General features: G+C 32.6%; 1 protein-coding gene across 1 annotated transcript; it reads left to right on the forward strand.

The window, feature by feature from the left end:
• Window positions 1-14,334: 14,334 nt before the first annotated feature.
• LOC104790300 (uncharacterized) lies at window positions 14,335-15,894 on the forward strand. Its single transcript, XM_010516025.2, has one exon. It carries the CDS (start codon window positions 14,735-14,737, stop codon window positions 15,650-15,652), a length of 918 nt encoding a protein of 305 aa, XP_010514327.1. The 5' UTR covers window positions 14,335-14,734; the 3' UTR covers window positions 15,653-15,894.
• Window positions 15,895-17,664: the final 1,770 nt, after the last annotated feature.

Here is a 17,664-nt window from a genome sequence, read left to right on the forward strand (position 1 = left end):
AGAACTTAAAATTAAAACGATATGTTATATAATATCTTTTGAAACAATTAAGTTGTATAATGATATCATTTTCTACGAGATAATCAAATACGGTTTTTTATGATCACTAATGATTTCGAAATATTACGGTTCACAAAAAATAGGGGAAAATTAACACTAATGATTTCGAAACACTAATTATTTAAATGTATTAGTCATCGATGTTCATAAACTCCATTATTGTGAGCACAATGTGTTGGAAGTGTTGATTTCGAAACACTAATTTGTTGCTGAAAAAGGGGAAGCTTAGGGTAATAAGGTTGTTCTGGAATAAAAATGATAAGATGCTCAAGTGGTCACATTGCGTCACATTAATGGAGTTTCCATTGATGCTAAATTTGGTAGCAAAAACTGATAATTTATGGCCTGTTGGTTGGTCCTAATCTAATCATTGTCTTCTGTATACTTAAAGATCAAAAACTATGTCTAAAAGAAAATATGGTTTATCAAATAATTGGTACACAATTGATACTATTTTTGAGTAGAATATGGGGAATAGCACAACGATAGATGCAGTAAAATAAGGATAACAGCATCAAGTGAAAATGAAAAATTTGAAAATTATATGAGTAAAAAGATGAATTGCACTAGTAAAACAAATCACTAACTAAAATATTAAAAATGTCCTTTTAGAGTTGAATATTTCTATAAAGCACACATAAATCTACCTAATATATATGCACCGAATTACATGTCTGCATTCACATTAATTTTTCTGCATTTATTTTTACGGTTTTACAAAGCTATTTATAATTTGGTGTGATCGGTTTGATAAGAAAAATATTATTATGTTGATTTGAATTTGGTTTAGTACTGTTTAAAAATATATATTGGTTAATTTAATTTGAATAGAATTAATATAGATGTATTTTTCATATATAATAATAATAATAATAATAATAATAATAATAATAATAATAATAATAATAATAATAATAATAATAATAATAATAATAATAATAATAATAATAATAATAATAATAATAATAATAATAATAATAATAATAATAATAATAATAATAATAATAATAATAATAATAATAATAATAATAATAATAATAATAATAATAATAATAATAATAATAATAATAATAATAATAATAATTACTAAACAATACATGTTTTGGCCAACTCTTATCTCAAACGAAGCTTTGATTTTGACATTTTAAGCCAGACTTGAGATATTTAGAATTGATTTTGTGCTAGTCCGAATGTATCCACATGAGTAAGACCACTTGTTGTTAGGCCTCATACTCAATTACATACACCCAATCAACATTTGGTCAAATATTTTAATTGCTCAAATATCTTTGACAAAAAAAATATTTGGTCAAATATTTAGTACTTAACACTTCATAAAGCCACTTGCTTCTTATGTCCATATTCCAAGTATAACACATCCACATACATGATCGATCTTAAGTATGTAACATGATGACCGGTTTATGTCTAATTATGAGTTCGAGGGTCATAATGGCTGGTTTAAGTTGAACCATAGGTTTGACGGTCGTGAATCTCGTGATGGGATATATAAAGCAGAAATGCCGATCATGATGCTCAATGCATGCATAGATTGTTGAGGTGGTGGAAAGTTTTAAAATTATATTTTTGAGGGTTACGCTGACGGCCGTGATGGCATAGATAAAGTAGAAAGATTAAAAATTAGATCATGATGCTCAATGCATCCAAATTGTGAGTTAAATGCTTGAAGGTTGTCTTCGTCAATATAGGTGTATAAGAGTATCTGAACATGGACATGAGACATACATATATATTGGTTAAAAAGGTTATGTGTGTTTTCCGCATGAGAGTACTGTCATTTGATTGTATTGCTTGATTGAAAATGTGGCAATATGATGACAACGTATGATAATAACGTATGAGCGGGAATCAGAGCCAATTCTCTGACTAAATCTAATGATACTAGTGAATTGAAAATGTTAGTTAAGTATGGTTCCAGGTTCCAACCCTATGTTGTTTATATTTAAGGCCTTTTTTATTTTATTTTTCTACAATTCAGTTTGTACTTGGTTTCAATTTTTTTGTACAATTAAGTTTGTATTTGGGTTTTCTATTTTTTTTTACTGATCAGGCAGCAAATGATTTCATATTAGAGGACAAAAAAAAAAATCATGTTGACATGACCAAAACAAGGCAGAATTTTGTTCAAAACAACGCGGCTTGCCCCTTCTATGGTCACAAAGAAACTTCGATTCACCTGTTCTTCCACTACTCTTTCGCCCAACAATTATGGTCCCAGGCTCCATACATATCGCAAATAGATCAAACCAAAGTCTCTAGCCTACAGAAGGGAATTGAAATCATTGGTCATCTTCAGTGCCTACCTCCAACAGGTCCCATCGGTAGCTCTCTTGGATTCTGGATTCTGTGAAACATTTGGAAACAACGCAATAAACAAATTTTTGAGAAGAAGAGCAACCCTACTTCGACTGTACTCAACCAGTCAATCTCCCAAACCAGAGAATGGATCATTGCCCAAACGGCCGTGGAAACCACAGGAAAAGCACAACTCAAGACTCACCAGCGAGTGATTAGAGCAGACGTGATCCAGTGCTTTACCGACGCCTCTTGGAATGAGGATACTAGGGCTGCAGGACTCGGTTGGATCTTTACTGACCCGATCTCTAAGTCGGAGATCCAAGGAAGAGACATAGCCTGGAATGTTAATTCCCCCTTATAGCGGAAGCGTTGGCACTGAACCGAGCCATGCTATAGGCTTTAGATCTGGGATACCAGAACATTGAATTTGCTTCAGATTCGCAGACGCTGATCAAAGCAACAAGATCGGAACTCCAGCATAAGGAGATCCACAGGATTCTTCACGATATCCTGAAGATGGCTCAACGGATGGACAAGATCAACATCCACTTTGTGCCGCGTGAGAAAAATCGCAGAGTAGATGAAATCGCAAAAAACGCTTTAGTTTCTTTATCCGTAAGTTTGTTTTCAATTCCCTCAACCCATATATTGGGCGAACCAGATGTAAACCAAGAACCGACGGTTGAATTATGCGTTTGGAATTAAATCAAAAGTGAATGGGTTTTGACAAAAAAAAAATGGTTCAAAATCAATATGAAGTTTTAAATCCCTAATGTCGACTTAAAAATTCAAAAATCTTGTATATAGTAAAAATTATCATTCTCATTCGAACCCTTACTTATCTTTTAGTTCAGAGTTTTTAATTTTTAAAAATATACATAATTTTTTTTCGGTTTCATAAAAGTTCTTTTATGCAGCATAGGATATGATATCTTAGTTATATTGATTCATCGTTTCAATTTTTTTGTGGAAGAATTGCATCACGTTTCAATGCTATTAAAAAAAGACCATATTTTCTTATGTCTAAAACAAAAATACACATCATCATTTAATAAATTATTATACGAAACAATACTTTAAACTTCTGATGATAGTATAGGTGGCGGATTTTTTTAAAAAATCTTTATTTGAAGGGTTTAAAACATCTCAATAAATCTTTGACAGGTTTAGGTTTGTCACATAGACCGACTAGTACTTGAAATTTATTTTCTACTAAATATCTTAATTATTTTTTTATCAATGATTTAATTGAAAATAATAAAATAAATCTACCAATACTTAAGCTTTTTTCATTAAAATCTCTATTTGTTAGATTTGTAGCATATTAACCAATAACCACGATGTTTCCTTTTGCATGTTTTATTGACTCTCTAGTCAAACCCAAATGTTGCCTTCCAAACAATAACTTTGGGCCATTTCAGTTTAATTAATCATAGCGAAGTGTAAAAGGCTCAACGCTTTTGACTTTCCAATCATGTTTGTTCCAAATGGAGACGGTGCGAGATGGTTCCACAATAACAAAAACAAATACATGAACTGTATTTTGTGTATATAAATACTTTTCACTCCTATCACAGTTATTCCGTATATCAGTTCATATTCTCTTGGGTTCCTTACAGAAAAAAAGATAAATATGTAGAAAACAGTGCATTTATTAATTTTTATTTCAATATTTCTCATCTTCTCAATATTGCTCTTCTTTGGTTTTACAAATTCATCTTATTTATATATTGACTATTTACACCTTATCCTTTAATCATTTGAATTTTGTCAAACACGCTTTTTATTTCAATCTCTATACAGTTTTTTTTTGTTGATTCTACAATATAAAAAGTAATTAAAAAATAGTTTCAATGATAAAAATTTAGTAATTTGGATTCTAATCCACTTGTAGTTCTACAAGTAGCAAAGGCTGAATCAGCATGTTATCTTCCTCACTAACTGCTTTGATCTAGTGAAGATGACATTTACACCTTATTTGGAAGACATAAAAATTAACAAGGCCGATTTCACGTCATTTTCGTTAGTTTTGATTCTTCGTACATAGAATGGTAAAATGGATAATTTGGCGCGACATGTTCATTCTGAACCGCATTGCATTATTTATGTAAACAATGTACTTTCGTATTGGCTCTTTTGAGTTAATGTTCTTTAGTTGTTGAAGAAAAATTAATAGTATTTTATATCAATTAATTACAAAAAATTAGCTAGTTAGAACTGAAAATATTTCATATATGAAAAATTACAACGAACTATCACCATTGCAAATAAACAACATTAATTACAACGAACTATCACCATTGAAAATAATTATTAATGATTTTTATTTAATCATTAATTTAGCTTTAAAAATAAAATTAGTTATAAGAATGAATAAATTAAAGATATATAAAAATATATAGATATTGAATTAAATATATTTTTTAATCATGAACAACCAAAAATGTTTATATATAATATTTATTATTTTTGATTTTTCATGAACAATCATAGTTAAGTTATGTTTTGACAAGAAATAATAGTTCCTAATTTCATAGGGAACCTCAAAGAGGCTCTATTTCATTATATTCCATCTATATCCCAATTCCATTCATATTTTTTAAAAATAACACTATGATCCGGTAAGGTCGCATTGCACACGCGCGAACATGAAGATAACGTAATGGACCAATGATTTTTTTTCTTTTCTCTTTTGGTCACAAGACCAATGGTAAAGTGACAAATTAGACAACGTCCTTAGTGTTATATGATTCCCGAATGGACCCATATATGCTTTTCTGTATGTTTGGAATGCGTCTTTGCTACCAACACTTGCAATACGCGTGCGTGCGTGGAATCTACTTTACTTGTTTTGGATGCTAAGTAAAGGTAGTTTTTGAGAATTTGAGATAACCAATGTTCTAACGCGGCACAGCACCTTTTCCACGAATATGTAGGTATACGTCGCTCAATGTTGGGCTCTCCATTGTATACCAACATTCAAATTTATCTCTATTGAAGTCGACGGGTTGTTCAGATTTTTCCTTTTTGAAGTCCTTTAAAGACATAGCACCTTCTTTAATCAAACTTTCCGTTAAATTCATAATCCCATCAAACATGATCCTCAAACTCTAGTTACATAAGTGAAAGTTTGATAATGTCTACCACTCTACCTCACAAATTTTTTATAAGTCGAGTTGTATCCCTTATTCCGTAAATGACTAATGTTTATTCATCCAATTTAACACTAGATTTGACGGAAACTTATACAATTATTATGGAAAAAGGACACAACTCGATTTGTAGAATTTGTGTGGTAGACATTGACAAAAATTTCACTAGTGTATAGCTAGAACCCCGAATGTCGAGTACTCGAGTTAAATAGAATTTTGGACTTAATCGTAACTTTGCGTGGAGATACAACCCGCCTATCCTCTAAATATTGATAACTAGGTGTTAGCTCATGCTACGCGTGAGTTCTTACATAATCGATATTTTATTTTGAAAAATAATATAAATTAACATATTATTATTATTTTGTTTTTTTGGTGTACATCAAAATTTAAAGACTACGTAGTATAGTATGAATTTAAATAAAGTAAACAAATCAAATTTTTTTTTATGATAATATATTTAGTGCAATTAAGTCATATTGTATTTTACATATCATATGTAAGAGATATATAAATTAAGGATCTCAATGTAATTATATATTTATGTAATACCTAGGTTTCCTCTTGTATCTAGTATATATATTGTAAACCTTGCATCTAATAAATCATTTAGCCTACATTATTACATGGTATCAGAGCATATCGATACCTAAAAGAAAAACTCTATATATTTGTTTCTTTCTCTTCCGCCTCCGTTTTCTCTTCTCTTTGCACGATGTCGACTTCAAATGTCTCATCTGCTGACACCGTTGCTGTTTCTAACAACAACACCCTCGTTCATATTAACACCTATAATGTTACTAAGCTCACTGCTTCCAATTTTCTTATGTGGAGTCGTCAGATCCACGCCTTATTTGACGGGTATGATCTCGCCAACTATCTCGACGGCACTGTCACGGTGCCAACCTCGACGGTCACTGTTGCTGAAGCTACCACGGTGAACCCTGACTACACAATCTGGAGACGACAAGATAAACTTGTCTACAGTGCTCTCCTTGGATCCATCTCCACCTCTGTCCAGCCGATTGTCTCTCGTGCTACAACATCCAGTGAGATCTGGTCCACTCTTCATACTACTTACGCTAAACCGAGTCGTGGCCATATTCTCCAGTTGCATCATCAAGTGACACAATGGACAAAAGGTAGTCGCTCTATTGACGACTATTTTCAAGGCCTTGTCACCCTCTATGACAAACTTGTGCTCCTTGGCAAGGTTTTTGAGATCGAGGATCAACTCACGAAGATCCTCAAGGGCCTCCCAGATGACTACCAACTGGTGGTCACTCAGATCGAAGGACGTGATACAACACCTTCCTTAGCTGAAGTACATGAGAAGTTACTTCTTCATGAAGTAAAGATTCTCACCGCTGTTGCTCCTCCTCCTGCTCTTCCCATCACGGCAAACGCTGTCAGCTACAACAAAAACAACAACAGCCGCAGGAATAACCAGTCACACCGTGGCAACAACTCCAACAATCGCTCCTACCAGAATTGGCAACAACAACAATTCTCCTCGCGACAAGATCACCGATCTCCACGTCCATACAATGGTCGTTGTCAAATTTGTGGCATTCCTGGTCACAGTGCTAGGCGTTGTTCTCAGATTCAACTCCAAGGACCTCCGACGCCTTACCAACAACATGCTCCATGGCCGCCGCGTGCAAATCTGGTCACCGCTCACCCACACGGTTCCAACCCTTGGGTCCTTGATACTGGTGCGACACACCATCTAACAAGCGACCTCAACAACTTGGCTCTCCATCAGTCGTACCTTGGTGGTGATGAAGTCACCATTGCCGATGGTTCAACTCTTGCCATCTCGCAAACGGGTTCCATTTCACTTCCCACTTCTTCTAAACATTTACATTTAAACGATGTGTTGTTTGTGCCGAATGTTCACAAGAACTTGATATATGTTTACCGTTTGTGTAACGCTAATCAAGTCTCTGTCGAATTCTCCCCTGCACATTTTCAGGTGAAGGATCTCAGCACGGGGGTCCGGTTACTCTAAGGCAGGACTAAAAACGAGTTATACGAGTGGCCCATCAACCCGCCTGCCTCGATGTTTGCATCACCGACACCAAAGACGAGTCTCTCCTCTTGGCACTCTCGCTTGGGTCACCCCTCTTTACCCGTTTTAAAAGCTGTTGTCTCCCACTATTCTCTTCCTATTTTGCAGTCTTTGCAAAAGCCATTGACTTGCTCTGACTGTCATATCAATAAAAGTCATAAGCAACTTTTTTATTCAAACACAATCACCTCAAATCATCCTCTCCAGTATATATACTCTGATGTGTGGACCTCACCTCTTGTCTCCATTGATAATTACAAATATTCATCTTAGTTGATCATCATACCCGCTACACCTGGTTGTATCCGTTAAAACACAAGTCGCAGGTCCGTGATACATTCATTGCTTTCACAGCCTTGGTCGAGAATCATTTCAAATGCAAGATTGGCACTCTATACTCCGACAATGGTGGAGAGTTTATCGCGTTACGTCCCTTCTTGTCCTCCCATGGGATCGCTCACCTCACCTTATCGCCACACACTCCGGAACATAATGGTATCTCGGAACGTAAGCATCGCCATGTCGTTGAGACTGGTCTCACGCTTCTCAGTCACGCTTCAATGCCAAAAACATTTTGGACGTATGCCTTTGCTGTTGTCGTGTACCTCATTAACCGTCTGCCAACTCAAGTTATTCAATCAATCTCTCCGTTTTAGAAGCTCTTCGGTCAACCCCCTAACTACCAAAAGCTGCGCATCTTTGGTTGCACATGTTATCCGTTGCTCCGACCTTATACCAAGCATAAACTTGATGACCGCTCAGTACCTCTCGTTCACACGTCCGGATATTGCTTATGCGGTGAACTGTTTATCATAGTTCATGCATCGACCAACGGATCTTCATTGGCAGGCTGTCAAACGCATCTTGCGCTACCTTGCTGGAACGCCATCACATGGAATTCTTCTTCGCCCAGGTACACCGTTGACTCTTCATGCCTTCTCCGATGCAGATTGGGCTGGTGACACTGAGGACTACGTCTCCACCAATGGTTACATTCTTTACCTCGGCGGCCATCCTATATCATGGTCCTCGAAGAAGCAACGCGGTGTTGCTCGTTCCTCTACGGAGGCCGAATATCGAGCAGTTGCAAACACTGCCGCAGAGCTTCGCTGGGTCTGTAATCTTCTTTCAGAACTAGGCATACGGCTTCCTTCTCCCCCTATCATTTATTGTGATAACATGGGCGTCACATACCTCTGCGCTAATCCGGTCTTTCACTCAAGAATGAAACACATCGCACTCGACTATCACTTTGTTCGTGGCACCATACAGAGTGGCGCTCTCCGTGTTGCACATATCACCACCAACGACCAACTTGCTGATACCCTCACCAAACCACTTCCGCGTCCACGTTTTACTCTCTTAAACAACAAGATTGGAGTTCGACCACTCCCTCCATCTTGAGGGGGCGTGTAAGAGATATATAAATTAAGGATCTCCATGTAATTATGTATTTATGTAATACCTAGGTCTCCTCTTGTATCTAGTATATATATTGTAAACCTTGCATCTAATAAATCATTCAGCCTACATTATTACATCATATGCCATATATTTTTGTAGTTGTAATCATATTTCAAAATCATTGTGATATATATTCTCAAAAAAATTATTTTGTGGTGTTAGTTATACATATTTTTATTTATTTATGGTGATAGCTTAAAGAGATTTAAAATATTTCAATTAAGAAAAAAATAAAATAATAAAGATTAGGTTTGCAGTGTCTCATACATATATAACTAAGTGAGTCTAACCATAGACTATTAGACTAATACATTTTCCATAAAAGTAAAATTTAAAAAACAGCAACTACTTTATTAGGTTATTATCTTAAAGTCTTTAATTGTGTCTAGACTTTGATTTATATGAAATTATAATGTTTCATATAGAAAAAAATAATTAAACTATATATCATATATTCAATGTATATCCTATTCAAATAAACCGAAAATTTTATGAAGTTAAGATATCATTGGTTAAATCAAGGAAAAATAAGGATATTGTAGAAATTATAAAATTATGGGAGATTTGAAATATGACGCCATGAGGGATATGTGTCCTTCTTTAAATAGATAATACAAAAATTGATGTATCAAAGGTAACTATTTGAGAGTTACAAAAGTGCAATTGAGTGCATACTAATACATTTTTAACATATTCTATTATATTAAATTAAATTCATTGAGAACACTACTATGATATTATTATGGTGCGGATAATGAGAAAGTTGTTTTTCTCACAGACTGTTCTGATTTGGTGAAGATGGTGTATTCGCCTTCCGAGTGGCCTGCTTTCAAGACATATCTGGACGTTATTGAAGAAGATAAGGATGAATTCCTATCATTTTCTGTAGTTCAGATTCCCATATCACAGAATGGTAGTGCGGACAAACTGGTGCGTCGAGCTAGAGTGGAGTCGCATTTGTGAACAATTTTCATTCTAATTGGCTCGTTTGAGCTAATCTTGTATTATGTTGGCAAAAAAAAAAGATATTATTATGGGAGTTACAAACAAACTTTTATACTTTTCCAACTCCTAAAACTAAAACCCATTTAATTTAAAAGTGAGTGTTGGTGGATCCATAATTTGATTCAAAAGTATAATATGTTACACATTGATGTTTTAAAGAATAGAAACATCTAATTCTCAAATAAACTTGATTTTTTGTTAAAACCAACATATGTGCATTTAAATTTAACTATAGAAATTTAAATAATAAATATGAATAGATTAGAAAGGCAAGAAATATAAAAGAAATATTTTAAATTGAAATATATATAATACTTTCTAAATTAAAATTTAGAATCAAACTCTTACAACATATATGAGATATAACAACATTTGATATTGGTGGGAGAGGAGGAGAGAATTTATAATCCAAATTAGATATTTTTAAGAACAATGTAAAATATACTCCCTCCGTTTCAAAATATAAGATGTTTTAGAGAAGTTTTTTGTTTCATAATATATGATGTTTTCAAGTTTTTATGCAAATTTTAGATTAGTTTAGTATTTTATATTTTGCAATATTGTTTCTGATTGGTTGAACTTGTTAAAAGTAAAGACTTCTTAATTTGCGTGCTTTAGTTAAAACATCCTATATTTTGAAACGGAGGGAGTATATCATATAGTCTCTAAAATTAAAATTTAGCATTAAAAATTTACAATGATATTTCATTTATTTTCTTGTAACCCATACAACAAAAATAAGAAATCAAAAACAAAAAAAAACAAAAGAAAAAATGATTTGAGGTATTGTGGAAGAGAATGAGAGAAGTGGAAGAGAATGAGAGAATGTGAAAATGAGAAAGTAAAAAAATGTCAATATGAGACTATGAGAGAATGAGAGAATACTTATTTATATGATAAAATTGATGGAAGTTACATTTAGAATTATGGAGTTACAATAATAATTTATTGTGTTTGAATAAAATTGAGTGGTGTAATATGATTAATGCATAATTTATTTTATTTTCAGTTATAATTTTATTTTAATGTGTGAATTAAATGTAGTGTGTTAACTGGGTCTTAAATATTTTTTAATTGCTTTAAATGAGTTTTAATGTATGAGTTAAATATTGTGTTAAAGCAATTAAACAATTAAAAAAATAAAAAAATTAGAAAACATTAAATGAAAATCAACCAATAAGGAGAGACCAAAACATTATTTTCCGTGCATAAGCACGGATTTACATATTTCTCGAATAATTTATTTTTTATTGTTCAGCTTGCATAATAGGCCCATTTATGAAAAATGTTAGAAATACCATTTTGTTGATATCCCTTCTCAAAAATACCAATTTTTTTTTCATTTTTGCCCTCTTTCACTCAATTATAATGTGTTAAATTAACTTCTGAATTTTATTTTTCAGATTTGGATTCTCTATTTTATATTTAGGATATAATTTTGAGGGGGTAGAGTTTAGTATTTGAAGTTTAGGGTTAAAATTTAGTTATGTTTTATATTAAAAAGAGTACTATTGAAAATGGACAACAAACAATGGTATTTTTGTAAAAAAGTATAGTAAAAAGGATATTTTTGAAATGTCCCTAGTTTTGTTTGGTATTGTTGACCATTCAAGCTAAAACAAATACTGTGTATTGTACATAATAAAAATGAATATTTACTATGATATTCAAAAATTCAGTTTAAGTTGTTCATGTAAACTAATACATAAACTAAAGAGTTAAATTAACTAAAATCCAAATTCAATTTAAGTTTTTTATATAAATTATATACATACCCAATAAAATCATATGAGTGGCAGTCAAAATCTTTAAACAAATTCCAAAGATTAATTTTATCTATAATTTCTTTTATATTCTACTTAATTTAAATTATATTGCTAGGTTTAATTCTAATTATTTTCTCTTTGTAGTACAACTGGATTGGAAATGGAATATCAAATCTTATTTTATATAGAAAAATCATTAAATTACAAAACTTGAATTAGATAAAAATAATAATGATCTTTATATAATTATATGTTGGATCACAAGAACTAAATATAATGATGAGTATACTAAAAAATGTATTAAAAAATTTTGGAGGTAAGAGAGAATTAAGGAAAATAAATTTAATAATTGTATTGGAATAGTTTATTTCATTAAAACATTGCATACTTTTACAAAAAAAAAATATGTAAGAAATAATCAAACATCTAGATAAAGAATAAATATGATTTCTTTAGCTTTATTATCTTATTGTGCAATGATCAAAATTAATATTGTTTAGAATCTGCATGATAAGGTTTTTTGTATAGCCATCAAATTTTTATTATACGTATGTAATTTAAAATTAAAAATATGAAGAAAACAAAGAAGGAATGAAGCAATACATAAAACAAAGAAATATAATTGAAAACACAATATAAGATATATCCAACCAAATATATAACTAAACACTTACAATGAGTTTTCAACCCATGCAAAAACATAAAAAAACAAAGAAAAATTTAGAATTTGAGAGATGGTGGAGGAGGATGTGGGAATGATTACTTATAGAATTTGAAGTGGTAGAAGTTATATTTCTAAATTTATTTAATTAGAGGGGTTACAGTTATGATTGATAGTGTGTTTAATTGAAAATGAATGTAGGAAAACAATAGTCAATTCACAATTTATGTAATTTCAGTTACAATTTAGTAGTAAATAGTGAATTTAAAGTATGAATTTATGTATATGACTAAATGTGTTGAATTTTAAATTTAACTAAAAAGAAATATTATATTTTAAAACATTAAAGAGCAAATTGACCAATAAGGAGAGAGAGAAACCTTACTTATATATATATATATATATGTGTGTAAAAATGAATATTTACTATGATATAAACTAATACAGAAACTAAAGAGTTAAATAATTAAAATCCAAATTATTTTGTATGTAACGATTAAATATATTCCCTACAAAATCATAGGAAGTGCAATCAAAAGCTTTATATAATTATATGTTGGATCACAAGAACTAAATATAATGATGAGTATACTAAAAACATGTATTACAATTTTTTTGGAGGTAAGAAAGAATTAAAGAAAATTAATTTAATAATTATATTACAATAGTTTATTTCATTAAAACATTGCATACTTTTACAAATAAAATAAATATGTAAGAAATAATCAAACATCTAAATAAATAATCAAACATCTAGATAAAGAATAAAGATGATTTATTTAGCTTGATTATCTTATTTTGCAATGATCAAAATTAATATTTTTTGAATCTGCATGATAGTTTTTTTTGTGTAGCCATCAAATTTTTATTATATATATGTAATAATAAGAAAACAAAGAAGAAATGGAGTAATACATAAAATAAATAAATAAAATTAAAAAAACAATATAAGTATATCCAACAAAAATATATAATTAAACACTTACAATGAGTTTTCAACCCATGCAAAAACATAAACAAAACAAAAAAATATTTAGAATTTGAGATATGGTGGAAGAAGATGTGGGAATGGCTATTTATAGGATTTGTAGTGATAGAAGTTATATTTTTATAATAAATTAATTAGAGGAGTTACAATTGTAATTGATAGTGTATTTAATTGAAAATGAATGGAGAAAAACAATAGTCAATTCTCAATTTATGTTACTTCAGTTACAATTTATTAGTAAATAGTGAATTTATATACATGATTAAATGTATTGAATTTTAAGTTTAATTAAAAATAAATAATATATTTTAAAACATTAAAGATCAAATTGACCAATAAAGAGAGATCAGAACTCTACTTTTATATATATGATAATAAAAAATTAAAAGAGATACAAAATATATATTTTTAATTTCACTTGATGATTTGTACCAAATCTTAAGCACATATATATGAATACAAGAGCACATCATTTGCAGTAGTATAGATGAGATCTAAACAACTGAGAGTATGCGGTTATATATATATATGTGACAAATGTATCAGGATAAAAATCAAATCGATATGAATATGTTTTCGAATTTTTCAGAATGTACTAAATATACTATATGTCATTTTACGTCAAGATGACATTGAAATAAAGAACCCTTTGTCCTAATTATTATTTTTCCCGTAAATGCTTTGTACTGTATATTTAATAAAATTCTTGAGAACATGAACCAACTAACTAACAGAACATCACCCAAAAAAAAAAAAAAGGAAAAAACAGAGAGTCACATATTGTGTTGGTATTTTAAGAAAATTAAAAAACATCTGTCATTTAAGAAAACCAATTGGATTTTGTTATAATAGGTTATTACCGAAACGAAAAATAGAAAGAAGAAACGGATATTGCAAACAATTTCTGTTTGTTAAGATGAAACATCCTTCAATGTCCTTACGCGTCATCCTCATTCTTACATGGATGTTTCTCTTCTTCTCCCAATCTTTCTTCCTTAATCTATTTTTTTCCCCCTCTAGATCTATCTCTATCCAAAATCTCCCGAAAATTCTCCCAAAACCTATCTAACTCTCAATCTGATCTCTATTGTTCGTTTGTTTCCTTACTCACATTCTTGGATCTGCTGAAGAAGCCACAAGGAGCTTCGTTCACAAGCCTTTGAGAGAAGTCCGGTACTTGGTTGATATGTAAAACCGAATTACGCGAGAAATTTGTTATCTTTTGTGTGTAAAATTTGAGAAACGATCATGTCGTTTAGATCACATTCGACGGGGAGTAGTCAATTCGCAGAGAAGATAACAGAGGATCCTGTAACGTATAAGACAGCACAAAGCACCGTGACGTGCATCTACCAAGCACATATATCTGGATTTTGGAGGAATGTGACGGTATTGTGGTCCAAGAATCTCATGAACCATTCGCTTATGGTCATGGTGACTAGCGTGGAAGGTGATATGAATTACTGTTGCAAGGTTGATCTCAAGCCTTGGCATTTTTGGAACAAGAAAGGCTATAAGTCGTTCGAGGTGGAAGGGAACCCGGTAGAGGTGTATTGGGATTTTAGATCTGCGAAATTCGTGAGTAGCCCCGAGCCGAGTTCGGATTTCTACGTGGCTTTAGTCTCGGAGGAAGAGGTGGTTTTGTTGGTGGGTGATTACAAGAAGAAGGCTTTCAAGAGAACAAATTCGAGGCCCGCTTTGGTAGAGGCTGCTTTGTTCTACAAGAAAGAAAACGTGTTTAGCAAGAAGTGTTTTACGACCAGGGCTAAGTTTTACGACAAGAAAAAAGAGCACGAGATCATTGTGGAAAGCTTGACCTCGGGTCCTAAAGAGCCAGAGATGTGGATAAGCATAGACGGGATTGTGTTGGTACAAGTAAAAAATCTGCAATGGAAATTTAGAGGGAATCAGACCGTGCTGGTCGATAAACAACCGGTTCAAGTGTTTTGGGATGTGTCTGATTGGTTATTCAGCACGCCAGGGACAGGCCACGGTATGTTTATATTTAAACCAGGGAACGGTGAAGATAGCGACATGGAAGGGAGTGTTCACGGTGGTGGTGAGAGCGATACAAGTACAGCTGGGAGCAGGTATTATTCGACCAAAAGTAGTAACCCTTGGCCGCCCGAGTTTTGCCTTTTTCTTCATGCTTGGAAACTGGAGTAGTATTATTGGAAACTGGAGTAGTATTATATTGGAAACAAGAAGCTTTTGCCTGTTCACTTATTGTTGTTTCATGTGGTTGTAAATTATATCTTTCCTCATATGTTTTTAATATACGATGACAAACAACAGTCATGAAAAATGTTATGCCGTACGTAGAAGAGATATTTGTAATGCTATAATTGCACCCTCACGATACACTTTTTCTAACACAAGGTTTTTCTTATATATGTCTTGTTTTAAAAGAGTTTCGAACTTTTTATTCATCTTGTCGAACCAAATATTATTTCTAGAATTTTTATAGCAAGATTAAGATATAAAAGCACTTCTTTTATTAGCTTTGAAAATCTCTCAAAACAAAGCCTCTCAGTCTTTCTCTCGCAAATTCATAGGTTTACCACACCTTGGCAACTCTCTATATATAAAACCTCGAAGACACTTTTCCAAAAAACAATTAGGAAACATAACTTATTTAGATATCTCCTATAACTCCAATATGTATATTTGAATATCTCTCATATATACTTTCCTTATCACCCTTAACCATTGCTCGCTTAACTTATTCCTCAAGCTTATCCAACATTCTCCCCCATAAGCTTGAAACTCTTCTTCATGACTTCTTGCACACCAACGTGAGCTCTCATTTCCTTGAACCGGTTATTCTCAAGTGCTTTTGTGAGAATATCGGCTTTCTGCACAACTCCATGAACATGTTCAACTGCAACCAAACCGTTCTCGATACATTCTCTTAGGAAATGATAACGCCAATGAATGTGCTTGCTTCGTCCGTGGAAAACAAGGTTCTTGGTAAGTGCGATAGCGGACTTGTTATCGACTCGAATTGTCACTGTTTCATTCTCGGTTCCACTGATCTCTGCAAACAAGTCTTGTAGCCAGATTGCCTGCTTAGCTGCTTCAGTAGCAACCATATATTCTGCTTTTCACAAGAAGAAAGAGCCACTACTTGTTGTTTCTGGGAGCACCATGTGATTGGACACTCATTGAAATAGAAGATATGACCTGCAGTACTCTTTCCATCATCTAAATCCACACTGAGGCTGCTATCACTAAAACCTATCAAACCGGTTTTGTTTCCTCGCTTGAAGTGGAGACCGTGAGAAGATGTTCCTCGAAGATACCTTAATACTTGTTTTAACACAGCTCCATGTGATTCTCTAGGTTCCTGTAGATACCTACTCAAGACACCAACATGATATGAAAAATCAGGCCGTGTATGGAGCAAGTATCTAAGACACATTCTTCGATAGTGTTTTTCATCAATGGGTTTTTCATGTCTTTCTTTTGAAAGTTCCAAACCAAACTCCATCGGAATAAGAACAGAATTGCAATCACTCATCCCTGTCTCAGCCAAAATCTTTTTAACATAGCTTTCTTGTTTTAGCATGATTCCATAATTATTCTGCAAAATTTCGATGCCAAGATCGTATGTAAGTTTTCCCAGATCACTCATTTCAAATTTTCTTGCCATTCTTTCCTTGAAGTCAAATATCAGCTCAAAGCTAGAACTCGTTACTAGCAAATCGTCCACGTAGACAGCTACGATGAGAAGATGGCCCTGTTCTTTCTTCCTCTAAACAGAAGGTTCCTTGGAACACTTTTCAAATTTCAATTCTAGGAGAATTTTATTCAGTTTAGTGTTCCATGCCCTAGGTGCCTGCTTTAATCCATAAAGAGCTTTATGTAGTTTGTAGACTTTCTCCTCCTTTCCTTGAGCAACAAAACCTTCAGGTTGAGTAACATATACATCCTCTCTCAATTCACCATGGAGAAATACGGTCTTAACATCCAGATGATGTATCTCCCAGCCACTTGAAGCTGCAAGAGCAATAATAAAGCGTATTGTCTCGATCCTAGCCACAGGTGCAAATACTTCATCAAAATCAATCCCATGTCTCTGTACATAGCCTTTTGCCACCAGCCTTGCTTTGTACTTATTTATGCTGTTATCGGAATTACGTTTCACCTTAAATATCCACTTTAAACCAATTGGTTTA

The sequence above is a fragment of the Camelina sativa genome, chromosome 1, assembly GCF_030686135.1.
Source record: "Camelina sativa cultivar CO46 ecotype springtype chromosome 1, ASM3068613v1".
Lineage (NCBI taxonomy): Eukaryota > Viridiplantae > Streptophyta > Magnoliopsida > Brassicales > Brassicaceae > Camelina > Camelina sativa.

What these genes read in the sequence shown, in the direction of transcription:
- LOC104790300 (XM_010516025.2), top strand. Translation starts at nt 14,735, where the DNA reads ATGTCGTTTAGATCACATTCGACGGGGAGTAGTCAATTCGCAGAGAAG.